Source organism: Sitophilus oryzae, unplaced genomic scaffold (assembly GCF_002938485.1).
Source record: "Sitophilus oryzae breed Bouriz unplaced genomic scaffold, Soryzae_2.0 scaffold_1167_pilon_pilon, whole genome shotgun sequence".
NCBI lineage: Eukaryota > Metazoa > Arthropoda > Insecta > Coleoptera > Curculionidae > Sitophilus > Sitophilus oryzae.
Genome location: NW_022145801.1, coordinates 2154043 through 2168117, shown reverse-complemented (window position 1 = coordinate 2168117; position 14075 = coordinate 2154043). Strand labels below are relative to the sequence as shown.

General features: G+C 30.0%; 1 protein-coding gene across 1 annotated transcript in view; it reads right to left on the bottom strand.

Moving 5' to 3' along the window:
- Positions 1 to 4979: 4979 nt before the first annotated feature.
- LOC115888047 (G protein-coupled receptor 161-like) overlaps positions 4980 to 14075 on the bottom strand; it is a 175594-nt gene continuing 166498 nt past the window's right edge. The window contains exons 7-10 of the mRNA XM_030907618.1: positions 7464 to 7784; positions 5539 to 5699; positions 5410 to 5464; positions 4980 to 5005 (exon numbers count right to left, since the gene is read on the bottom strand). Of these exons, the coding sequence (XP_030763478.1) occupies positions 4980 to 5005; positions 5410 to 5464; positions 5539 to 5699; positions 7464 to 7784 (563 nt within the window). The remainder of the gene's footprint in view (positions 5006 to 5409; positions 5465 to 5538; positions 5700 to 7463; positions 7785 to 14075) is intronic.

The window sequence follows — 14075 nt, the reverse complement described above, 5'->3', positions numbered from 1 at the left end:
GTTCTAATTTTATTTAAAAAATGTAAAACTATGATGTAGGGTAGACGTGGGGTAGACTCAATAATTTGTTGTTTTATTTTACGTTGTGAATAAATGTTGGTAGTTATTAAAATTGTTATAAAATATATAATTCTAATAAAAATAGATAGGATTATAATAAGTATTTATTAACACAAACATCCGATACGCTACTGATGCAGGTAAGTCAAATTAACGTATCTAAATTCACACGACATCTAATCTTTGACAAGTAATAAATAAAAGCTAAAATGCAAGAAAAAATATATAATTTAGTTTATTTAAGCAGATTTCATAAATGATCAGTTTACTACACATTATGTATATTATACTCTGTTTTTTTTCTCCAGGTAAGATTTCGACGAACTTGATGACTGGAAGAAAAGCAGATGACACGTCCCATACCAATCTAATTTATTTTTACTAAAAAAGTTTCTAATAAATTTTTAAGTTATCTATGGATGGGTTTAAATATAAATCCGTCATACGTCGTGTCTTCTTGTTTTTAACCAGTTTTATTGGTTTATTTAAAAAATGACAGATCGTATTTCAATTTTATTGGTTTGACGGAACGATGAACGACAAACGGACGCCGATGCGTATGAACTCGCCTTTAGATTTTTGTCATTTTTGACGCTTGTCAAAGTCTTGCCAAATTATTGGTTATAATTTTGTGTCAACTTTTGTTAAATACCCTGCATTTTGAAAGATGATGCATTTTGATTCGTATTATTACGTGTGTTTTGTGTCTTTTGAAGTCAAGTGGAGGAAAAATCGAGTGAAAATTAACTGTAGGCCCAGAGCACAGTTTATGGTTAATACACGCTGCCCAGGCAGAAAGTCTTATACACCAATGAAGTTGCCATCGATAAAGTTTGTATACCATTTCGTCGTAGATAAGTGCATTTCGTATATAAGGATCAAACTAAACACATACTAAAAACTGGAGTAGCTGTAAAATATCGACATCACACGATAGGTAAATAATGGATTTTAGTACTGGTGCAGAAAAATAATGTCAAAAGGTACTGGTTTAAAAAAATTAAGATTAAAGGTAATTAATCCACCTTTAAGGTATAAAATTTGGTAGGTGTTATTATTAATAAAATAGTTGTTGTATTTACCTATGTTGTTTTATTTATACCTGTGGAATATTACAAATTTGTATTTGTACATAAGTTATATTGATAAATATAATCATAAATGCGGGTAGTTTCATAAAGCTTGAAAGTAAATAATAGTTATTTTTTATATTTTTTTGGTATGTAGTGCCTTGTTCTTGTTTGTTTTGTATTAACACATACCGTTTTTATTAAATAAAATAACTCGATTACATTTTTTCAGTTTTATACAATTTTGAAGTAATCACTTGTCATCTTGTCAATCAAATTTTAAATATATCGCCACAGATATCGCTATGCGTTCCAGTTGTACCAACTTATTTCTTTGTAAAATAAAATAAACTAGTTTGAAATTAAAATGACAGACACATCTATCACTGTCAAGGATCTTTCAGCTGGACAGACTATATAGTCACTTACTAGCGAAAGTTGTTCCATTATTTCCTCAATTTTTGCCGAGATCTACCGCACGCTACACAACCAACTATTTTAAGTCTTTTCGATAAATCGCTGATAGTGTCACTGTTAATTTAAGTTCTGCTTACAATTTCCAACTAGATTTACTACCTTTATGCAACTATCAGTAGTAGAGATAAATAATAAATAACATAAGCTCCGTAAAGACTGACAAATCCACAAAATTTCAAATCAAATTCAAATGTGTCAAATGAATCGTCAAACAGAACTGTCAAGGATCCCCACCCTAGAGAGCTTTTATGGTGCCTTTTCCGCCCACCATGCATGAATACATGGATAGCATTATGCTCCTTCCTTAGTCTTCTTATTCAAAGGAATTCGCCAACTTATTTTTCATTAAAAAAAATTACCAATTTTCGTAACTAGGTCGGCCATATTGAGGAACTTTTAAAAGAATAGTACTATAGTTTCATATCTTAAATTTAAGATTTTTCAAAAATCGGAATTAATCGAATTATGAAGTGAGCGGCTCAAATAAAAACGAGGCTGCTTACAGTTTTCACTGAGACTTGGTTAGGGATTACAGTTGAGGGTTGGAACCTTTGGTGTTACACAGCAAAATAAAAACACTAAATCACAACAATACACCAAAACACTTTTACTTTTACACTGGACGCGCGTTTCGCTAACCATGTTAGCATCATCAGCAGATGATTATAAACTAAAGTACAATCTACAAGGTGAGCGTGTATATACTCGCTCAGTGGGCCCCGAGTGGGCGTGGCAAAATCTAGCCAACCGAGTCAGAGCCCACTGAGCGTAACAGTTAGATTTCCGCTACTAGAGTAGTAGGAACAAAAAACTTGAAGGAATTGGACCGTTGTCTCTGTTCATACTATCTTTACATTTATTAATTCTGATGCTTTATTATGCATCTAATTGCCTGTAATTTGAGACTTGTTTAATTAATTTGAAATTATTAAGATCTATACAATGTTCTTTATCAACAATATGTTCGGCAACGCAAGATTTATCCGGTCTACCATATCTTATCTGAGCTAAATGTTCTTTAAATCTAGTTAATATTGATCTTCTAGTTTGCCCAACATATTTCTGGTTACAATATTTACAAGAAATTTCATAAATACCCGACCTTTCCAGTGGAGGTGTTTTACCTTTTGGATTACCTAATAATTGTTGTAATTTATTATTAGCACTATACACAAGTTTATAATTGACATTCTTAAAAATTCCTTTTAGACCACGGGATAACTCTCTATCAACGGTATTGAAAAAAATTTTGACGTATCTTTCTCCACTTGAAAAGTCGAATTTTCAAAAATCATTAACCTATACCTACGTTTTCTAATTATTTTATCTACTAGTGAAGGAGAATATCCATTACACTCAGCTACATTCCTAATGTAATCTCTTTCTATTTCATATCTTTCGTTGGAAAGTGGAAAACTAAGTAATCTATGAACTAAAAAATTTAAACTAGCCATTTTATGTTCAATACTATGATATGATTCATTAGGAATATATCTGCGTGTAGTGGTATTTTTCCTATAGATATCAAATTCCAGGCAATTATTAGTATTTCTAATAACTAATACATCTAGAAATGGTAATCTGTCGTTGTTGTCAATTTCATGTGTAAATTTAATGGAAGGAAAACGATTATTTAACTTAGAAATAAAATTATCTATGGTGTCTGAATGTTTGTTAAAAACAGCAAAAATATCATCCACATACCTAAACCATACTCTTGTAAAATACTCAAACTGATTCTTAGCCACCACTTCAAACCTGCTCATGAATAAATTAGCCAAAAATGGAGACAATGGATTACCCATTGCTGTACCTTCCCGCTGTTCAAAGAAGTTGTTATTAAATTGAAAACAATTTTGTTTCATACATAACGATGTAAGCTCAATATATTCAGTCACAGTTTTGTTGTCGAGACCATTTGCGTTCAGTAATTCCTTCAAGTAGCCTAAAGTGTGTGGAATTGGAACACTTGGGAACAACGAAGATACATCAAAGGAGACCAAAATTTCACCTTCATGCAATGTTATATCTTCAATTTTGTTAATGAATTCAATATTATTTTTAACTGCTAAAGAAGGTTCATGATCGGTAAATTTTCGAACTCCCTTGATAACCATTTTGCCAAATTATAAGTCGGAGAACCTACAGCCGAAACAATTGGGCGCATAGACTTGTCCGGCTTATGAATTTTTGGCAAAGCATACAATTTTGGTAATGAGGGATTGGATACTTGCAATTTCCTCTTTAAAGAAAGATCAATAAGGGTGTTACATTCTTTTAGAGTTTTTTTAACGTCTGCTACCATCTTAGACAAGGGATTCTTTTTCAAATTTATGTAGGGGCCATTATCGATTAAGTTGTTAACCTTATCATAATAGTCTTTTTTATCTAATATAACAACCTTATTTCCCTTATCAGCTTTTAGATAGAAACAATCTTTGTTACGCAAACTCTTGACAATATTGTGCTCTTTGTTAGATTTTAATGAATTACTTGAAACAATATTTTTTGATAACTGATTTCTACAAGCCTCTCTTGCAAATACTTTAGAAGCCTCGGGCAAGTGCTGAATAGCAGTTTCAACACCAACGACGATTTCCTCCAAAGCGCTACCAGAGTTGGGCAATGCATACTTTAAACCTTTGTTTAATAAACTGAGCTCTTGTTTATCAAAAGTCTGCGAAGAAAGATTTTCCACTATGTTTATGTCTCTTTGGAAAACATGTTTGTTTTTTGAGCTTTTTAAATTGCCTGGAATTTGATATATATATAGGAAAAATACGACCACACGCAGATATATTCCTAATGAATCACATCATAGTGTTGAACATAAAATGGCTAGTTTAAATTTCTTAGTTCATAGATTACTTAGTTTCCCACTTTCCAACGAAAGATATGAAATAGAAAGAGATTACATTAGGAATGTAGCTGAGTGTAATGGATATTCTCCTTCACTAGTTGATAAATTAATTAGAAAACATAGGTATAGGTTAATGATTTCTGAAAATTCGACTTTTCAAGTGGAGAAAGATACGTCTAAATATTTTCGATACCGTTTGATAGAGAGTTATCTCGTGGTCTAAAAGGAATTTTTAAGAATGTCAATTATAAACTTGTGTATAGTGAGAATAATAAATTACAACAATTATTAGGTAATCCAAAGGAAAAAACCTCCACTGGAAAGATCGGGTATTTATGAAGTTTCTTGTAAAGATTGTAATCAGAAATATGTTGGGCAAACTAGAAGATCAATATTAACTAGATTTAAAGAACATTTAGCTCAGATAAGAGATGGTAGACCGAATAAATCTTGCGTTGCCGAACATATTGTTGATAAAGAACATTGCATAGATCTTAATAATTTAAAATTAATTAAACAAGTCTCAGATTACAGGCAACTAAATGCATATGAAAGCATCAGAATTAATAAACGTAAAGTATGAACAGAGACAACGGTCCAATTCCTTCAAGTTCTTTGTTCCTACTACTCTAGTGGCGGAAATCTAACTGTTACGCCGGTTGAAAAATGCCTCGGTTAGCTAGATTTTACTTACGCCCACTCGAGATACTGAGCGAGTATATAAACGCTCACCTTGTAGATTGTACTTTAGTTTATAATCATCTGCTGATGATGCTAACATGGTTAGCGAAACGCGCGTCCAGTGTAAAAGTAAAAGTGTTTTGGTGTATTGTGGTGATTTAGTGTTTTTATTTTGTTGGTTAGGGGTCAGATTGTTTTGTCCTTCATCTTTAGTGTACACTTTGTATGAAACAAAAATTAGTGTCAAGCTACACTTATTACCTTGAATTGCTTCCACCAAGATAACCAAAAAAACTGACAAATATAAATGAGCAGCCTAAAATTATATCATTGATCAAAATATGTATAAATAGACAGTATCACAATAAATTGTTTTAATTGACAACAAACCTCATATTTTATTGTCCTCCATTTCTTCTCTACAAGATTCGATGCCGAATTGGAATGTTTCCGGTTTATGTCTTTACTGGGTGAGTTGCCTTGTGAATTTTTTTCGCTCTCCTCGGAATATGCTCGCGTGATTAAAATTCTCGGTGATCTGAAATCGGAGCCTTATCAGGAAACATTGTTTTTGATATTTTTAATGATCAATTCATTAAAAATTGACCATAATTTTTCTGCGTTGAACTATTAAAATAATTAAAAATTATTATTCATCATTCTTCAGACATAAATTATCATTGTTAAAAAAATATTATATTATTATATAAATAATAATTTATATTATTATCAGGGTAATAAAATCTCATAAAACTAACTATTTTAAACTTGTTAACCATATATTAAAATGAGATTAGGTAAATAAAGTAGAACCCAGTACGCAATGTTTTGTCACATTTAGGGAACATTAGGGAACAGTTACGTATCTGCGTTTTGCTGCTCTTTATCAGGCACAAGAAGGGCCTGGTAACGTAACAACGACGTTACCTAGAACACATTTCCCTTAAAGGAATAAAATGCTCACTGGGAAGTCACACAAACTTCAAATTTTGATTTTTTGGCATTTAGCCTATAAAGGGAAGAAAAAATTAAAAAAAAATCTCCATTTTATTATTCATTAAATAAAAAATAATGATTATTAAATTTCAAGCGTCTAGCCTCTGCCGGTAAGTGACTGTCTAGTGGAGACAAAGTAGCAAGAATGAGCTTTGATTACTTTGGTTTCACCTTTAGTAATCGATTGCTTGTTTATTGGTCTGATGATTGAAAAGCTTATTTACCTATTGATTGTATTACTAATTATAAGATATATTACACTAGAAAAAAATGGCCTAAAAAACCTCATAGAATGACAAAAATAATCCTATCAAAAATATAAAATGTAAAAAATGCGGTTCTTCCACTGTAAAAAGTTGTGAAATCCATGTAAAACCATTTGTAAAAAGTTATTTAAGTTAGCTAGTATCCATGGAAGCTCATATTCAACAACTTTGTTATAAATTATTATCTAATTAATTAACTCTCAACATTCATAGTGACTGTATCAATATTATAGATATCCTTATATTTATAATAATTACAATGACTTGGTGTTTGTATGGCACTTTAATTATAAAATAATAATCTACTATTTCGATTATTAAGTAAATCTAAACAGCGCACTTTAATTTTTTCTTTAAAGTATTTTAATTAGTAGAATATGTTGCAGTCATTATAATTATTATAGAAATAAATATGTCTAATAATGATACGGTCATTATAAATATTGATGGGTAATTTATTAGATAATAATTTATACCATCCTGACAAGCGAAACCTTGGGTCGGCGTTTACATGTAGAGGAGTGAATCGCTATGGCAGTCTAGTAAGTCGGAGAGAGCAAAAATACGAAGCATTTATTACATAACGACTTAATCTGACGTTAGATTCCATGCGCTTGGAAAAATACTTGCCTTCTGTCTTTATTCAGTACATATTATTTTACTAAGCGTGTTGACCGTACTCTTCGTACACACGAAAATCGACACCCAAGGCCAGAAATGCCGACCCTAGAATGTTATGAATAGGTCAATGTTGTTAAATATCCTTGCATAGACTATATCCACTAACCAGGATGTAGAATGGGACCGTAAAGATCTATTGTGCCCACCTTCCTTGATTTATAATATAATCCAGTAACTTAGATAACTGACTTTTTTTTGCACATGAAAGTTTCACACGAGATTTCAGAAATTTTTGTAGTGGAATAACTACGTTCGAGACATGGCACTTTTAACATTTTATGTTTTCAATGAAATTTAAAGATTTACAAGAAGATTTTAAAGAATGCCGATATTCAGTCTATTTTATAATAAGCGTACATTAAATTAGTTTACCTTGTTTATCACTACAAAAACATTCATTACATCTATATATTCCTTCTAACCTTTTGGGGCTAGTTTCCGACGGTTCTTTGGCCTTTTTAGTCACTTTCTCTTGATCGAATTTGAAGAACGTTTTCAGAAACACTCCAGGGCTGTACGGCTTACTGGGAGAATCAGCTTTCCCTTCCATTTCGAAAGCTATCCGAATATCTTCCTCTAGCACTGTAACAGATGTTGCTCCTTCTTCTGGAACTCGTAAAGTGTTGCAGCTTATCGTCTGTTTGATTGGCTTGGGTGGGGTTTCTTCTTTTGGCGAAAGATTCAGGTTGGTGGCTGAAGAAAATAGAGGAATGCATTAAGTTGTGGAAGGTTATGATATATTTGATATTATAAGTATGATAACGAAGTATTTAAGAATCTTGTGTCTATTTCAGGGAGTATTTTGTTAGATAGCTGATTGTAAGCGAATCGAATGCAAGATTGAAAGTTAGTTATGCTTTGTTTTTCGATCCTTAGCTGTTACGCCACAGATTGTCATTGTCATTCTCTCTCTCTTGTTAATGTTTATCACATGAACCGGAAAAAAATGACATTCATAAACTTTAATATTAAATTCGAAAGTTCTGCTTTGTATATGTATATATTGTATGATCAAAATATTTAAAGATCAAGTAAATTTAGAGAGTTAAAAATAGTCTAATGTATTTTCCTGTGAGAATTGTCTTTCTGTTGCGTTTGATCATTAAACTTTGATACCAGAGTTTATAACGTTTCCTGCATAATTTTTTGAGACATGAGGCTCATTTGTTAAATTTGAATATTTCTCAAGGCTGTTTAGTATAAAAAGTAAAGTAAAAATATTAAAAATTATGTAAATGTAGTAGTTAAATAATTTTCCTGAGACACTAATATCAAGTGAAAAAAATTATAATATACGCACTGAATTCAGTCAAGTATTAAGTGTGTGTAACTTTAAATATTAAACAAAATTAAACTTTAGGTCAATGATATGTCATGTTTGTTTTTTAATTAAGAAAATAAAGGTTATAACAAATTAATACAAATAGTACGTATTGTTTCTAGTTAGAATTTTTTAATACTTTCAGGGGTATATATCTTTATTAACTTTTGTTTAGCTAACCATTCTAAACTCATTATAATCAACACTAGCTACTATTTACATTAGTTCCAATAAAACTGTGCATAAAAAAGAGTTTTAAAAATATTCTTACAGTTATCATCACTGCATCTTTATTTTTTTTATAGGATGCTTCACACAGTTATTTATTTCTAGATTACTTACAAGACATTGTATATTATTGTAGTGCATTTCTGTTTGATTTTCGGTGTTTAATGAAATTGTTTGAATTTGAATTCAAAATCATTTTTTTTTCATCGGCTTTGAAATTCAGCAGAGGATTAACAGTACGTCAAAAGCATCCTGGAAATTAAAAGACAAGGTTTTCTATAATTAGGACTTGAGCACAAAAACGAGACTTGCAATGTACCGACCAACAATAATCCCCACCATGTTATATGGAAGCAAAACCTGGGTGCCATACGGCCGACACATGAACGCATTAAACAAGTTGCAACAGACCTTAGACAACTCTTAAGTATCAAATGGTTCTATCGTGTCTCAAACGTATTGAACCTTAAAAGAGCAAGCTGCGAGAGCGTTAAAGTCATGATTACTAAATCTCGCTTAAGATGGGCAGGATGCACGAAAACCGCCTGCCAAAATCTCTTCTATGCGGTGAGCTTCTAGACGGTAGAGGAAACCGGGTGGACAACTCAAAAGGTACAAAGATATTTTCCACAAAAACTTAAAGGGGATATGGTTTGGAAAAGAATTGTAAACTCAGTTAACAGCGACAACCCAGAAGCAAAGAGACAACAAAGCAATGAGATTTTTAAATGTCCGGAGTGCGGAAGAGGAACATCATGTATCAGTACGGAGACATCACGTATCGGGCTTTTCAGTCACAGAAAAGCTCATTAAAGGAAACGTCTTGCGTAGCCATCTTCTGATGCGTCCCAAATACTCGTCAGCGAGTAATGGCAGTAGTAGTAGTGGTAGCAGTAGTAATAATTTTTTTTTGAATGTACATGTTTTGGACAAATTTTTATAGAATCTTAATCATTTCTTTAAATTCAAGATTAAAAAGACTTAATAAATCTAATTTATTCTAGACTGCTCCCATATATTAACCGGTGTGCGTTGTCTAGTTATTACTGTATCTAATAAACCAATAAATAAATATAGTATACTAGATAGACTATTAATCCACTCTAATTATATTTTTTCCAATTGGATTACGATTCATACAATTTTCGGTAGCTTTTAAATATTATCTGTGTAACCGAGTAAAATATTAATTATACAAAATTAATTAATGCAAAATAGGTTTCAAATGATTGTAATAAGTAATTATTTTTCGATAGCTTTGAGTATCAACAAACACGGCATAATTATCCATCATTGCCTGTTATAATTTGTTGTTTTATGTATTAATAGGATTGGTTTTAATAAAGCATACTCTAAATATATGTATGGTATATGTATAAAATTATAGATTTTAAAATAAATATGGGTAAATAACCGGTGCAATAAATGTTATAAACATAGGAATATTATCAATGCATGTCCAAATATGTTTTTAATATATTTACTTGTAGAATCCTTATATGTTTGTGTATTCCCTTGTATGGTATTTGATTAAATTAAATGAAACATATTATACAACTTTATTTAACCAACTTACTGTTGTTTTTATATGGTACCATACGATCGAAAAAGACGGCGTCAGCGATGGCTTGGAAATGAAGATCGCTGCCATTTTCTGTGTAAAAATATGTGAGGAAAGTTATGGATTATCATTTCTAAGCCAATTCGCCAACTTTTTTTAGATCACACATTATTCTCCTCTAATTTCTTTTTGATATTTAGTTTTTTTTGCATATAAATATGGGATATTTTGATATTTTTGTAAGAAAAGTTTTTAGTGTTTGTATACAATGGAAAATTATCAGAATAATAACCTAGATTCTCTTCCATCGATATTTGTTTTCCAATTTATTTCAGAAAGATATTATTAGCTATGAAAAAGAAGTAATATTTTCTCGAAATGAATTATAAATCTATTCTAAATATCTTCGTGTATACATAATAGACTATCGATTGAAGGTATAAATATTTTATCATATTTATTTTTCTCCTTAGATTTGTTTTAATACTAATAAAATTGGGATACTTTAAGTGCAATATTTTTTTGCTTGAATTAGTTATTTCATTAATTTTTATAAATTATTAGTCAATGTTATATATATGATAGTATCAAATAATACGTTAAATTTCCAGCTTGGGAATATAAGTCTTACGGAATTCAAAAATCTATAAAATTTTTCCATGCACAACTTTTCAGCCAGTTTGACTTCCTTCCACTTGGGATGTGCCAGACTATTACTTCCCTTAATAAAATGATTCACTTTAAAAAATGTCAGATACAGGGTCGTTTTTCAGATTCAATTCAAATTCAAATTCAAATTCAAATTCAAATTCAAATTCAAATTCAAATTCAAATTCAAATTCAAATTCAAATTCAAATTCAAATTCAAATTCAAATTCAAATTCAAACTCAAACTCAAACTCAAACTCAAACTCAAACTCAAACTCAAACTCAAACTCAAACTCAAACTCAAACTCAATTCAAATTCAAATTCAATTGGCCCAATTAAATTAAATTCAAATTAAATTCAAATTCAAATTCAATCCAAACTTCTAACCAAATTCAAATTAAATTCAAATTAAATTCAATTAAATTAAATTCAAATTCAAATTAACTAATAAAATTGGGATACTTTAAGTGCAATATTTTTTGCTTGAATTAATTATTTCATTAAATTTTATAAATGATTAGTCAATGTTAAATATGATAAATTTCCAGCTTGGGAATATAATCTTACGGAATTCAAAAATCTATAAAATTTTCCATCCGCAACTTTTCAGCCAGTTTGACTTCCTTCCACTTGGGATGTACCAGACTATTACTTCCCTTAATAAAATGATTCATTTTAATAAATGTCAGATACAGGAGGGTCGTTTTCAAATTCAAATTCAAATTCAAATTCAAAGTCAAATTTCTTTATTAGCCCCATTAAGTTTTACAGAATAATATTAGTATTAATAAATGTGTGTCTAAAGGGATCGCACCGCGATTGAAAAACCGATACAATGGCACAAAGTGCCAGAGTGGTGCGACCCCAAATACAAAATAGAAATAAATTAAATTATAGAAATAAACAAAATTAAAATTATATAAAAAAAGTGAAAATATAATTTTATCAGGGACGAGCGGAGATAAGCAGAGAGGCACAATGAAACAGTGTAAAAACCGGAACAGCAACCAATGACGGGCATATCAGAAGAACAAGATCTCACAAATCAGTGGAAGAAATTATAATATTTACGAATTTAGTAAATCATTTTTAATTTGTTTTTTATAATCTGTAAATGATTGAAATTTAAAGTTATTAGAAATATTATTCCACAAATGTGGCGCCATGAAACTGAAAGATTTTTGGAAGTTAGCTGTTTGGTGTTGAGGAATTTTAAAATAATGCACTTGTCTAGTCGAATGATCATGGTCAACGTAGTGAAACAATGAGAACAAATAGGGAGGCTGCTCTGTAGTTAAAATTCGATAAATGAATGTCATTAAATAAAATTGTCGTCTGTTAGTCATGGATAAAATATATAAATTTTTAAGATGTGGCGTTATATGATCTCTAAAAGGAATGTTAAAAGAAAACCGTAGACACGAGTTTTGAAGTATTTGGATTTTTCTAGAGAATCTAGCGTTTATGGATGTACCATAAACAACATCGCCATAATCAAATAAAGATAAAATAAGTGTGTCACATAATTGATACTTAGTCTTTGATGGTATATATTTCTTAAGAGACGAAAAATTCTTCAACCGTATATAAGCAGCCTTTAATTTAGTAGTTATATGTGCCTGAAATGAAAGCTTCGAATCAAAATAAACTCCAAGATTTTTAGTCTCTGTAACAATGGGTATCGCAACATTATCTATATGGATATTCATGTTACCAGCCGTATTTGTAATTTTGTTTATATCACTACCAAATACTATAACACAAGATTTACCGGCATTTAATTTCAAATTATGATCTAGAGCATATTTATTAATTTTATTAAGATCGTCGTTAAAATTTAACTGAAATTGTGCCAAATTATTAGTATCTATTCTGCAATAAATTTGAGAATCATCCGCATATTGCTGCAATTTAGAAAACTGTAATTCCTTATTCATATCAGCTACGTATAGTATATTTACTCTACAAATATCCCATAGCTCTACGAAATATATTGAATATAGAGATTATAATCATATTAACCAGGAAAATTTTAAAAAAGATGCAATTATGTTACCTTGGGAAAATATTTTTTATATAGCGGATATTAATATTAGAATAAAAACTCTATATAATTACATTTTTATCTCCTTAATAAACATGCACCGTTGCAAAAGAAGAAAATCGCAGATAAACCATATTTACCCTGGATAACGGATAACATTAAATTATTAATCAAACTTAGAGACAAAGCACATCAAAAATATTTAAAACAACGATCTGAAGCCAAATTACAATATTATCGTCAACTCAGGAATTTTACAAAACATGCTATAGTTAGAGAAAAAATTAGTTATTTTAAGGGTTTATCGGAAAAGACTGGTAAAGACTTCTGGAAAGGTGCTAAACGACTTAAGTTGACATTTAAATCAAGTCCGGAAGTTCCTGAAAACTTAGCGGATGTAGATAAGCTTAATATTTTTTTTTTCGAACTGTCAGAATTGCATTAATAGTACATCAAATAAAAAAATAGATTTTTATAGACAAAATAGGGAATTTGAATTTGAATTTGAATTTGAATTTGAATTTGAATTTGAATTTGAATTTGAATTTGAATTTGAATATGAATTTGAATTTGAATTTGAATTTGAATTTGAATTTGAATTTGAATTTGAATTTGAATTTGAATTTGAATTTGAATTTGAATTTGAATTTGAATTTGAATTTGAATTTGAATTTGAATTGGAATTTGAATTTGAATTTGAATTTGAATTTGAATTTGAATTTGAATTTAAATTTGAATTTGAATTTGAATTTGAATTTGAATTTGAATTTGAATTTGAATTTGAATTTGAATTTGAATTTGAATTTGAATTTGAATTTGAATTTGAATTTGAATTTGAATTTGAATTTGAATTTGAATTTGAATTTGAATTTGAATTTGAATTTGAATTTGAATTTGAATATAACGAAAATAAAAGTGGCCCTAGAATAGATCTCTGAGGAACCCCAGAAATCATAGGAATATAACTAGATTTTTGTTTTAAACTTCCCCGTTTCATGACAACACAATGTGATCTACCTTTTAAAAGGTTTTTTATCAATTCTAAAGAGCCGTCTGAAAATCCAAAATACTGTAATTTTGCTAGAAGCAATGAATGGTCTAGAGTATCAAATGCTTTACTAAAGTCTAGTTTTTATGTATGGAAACGGTAGATTATTAGGGAAAATATAGGAGGTACCGCA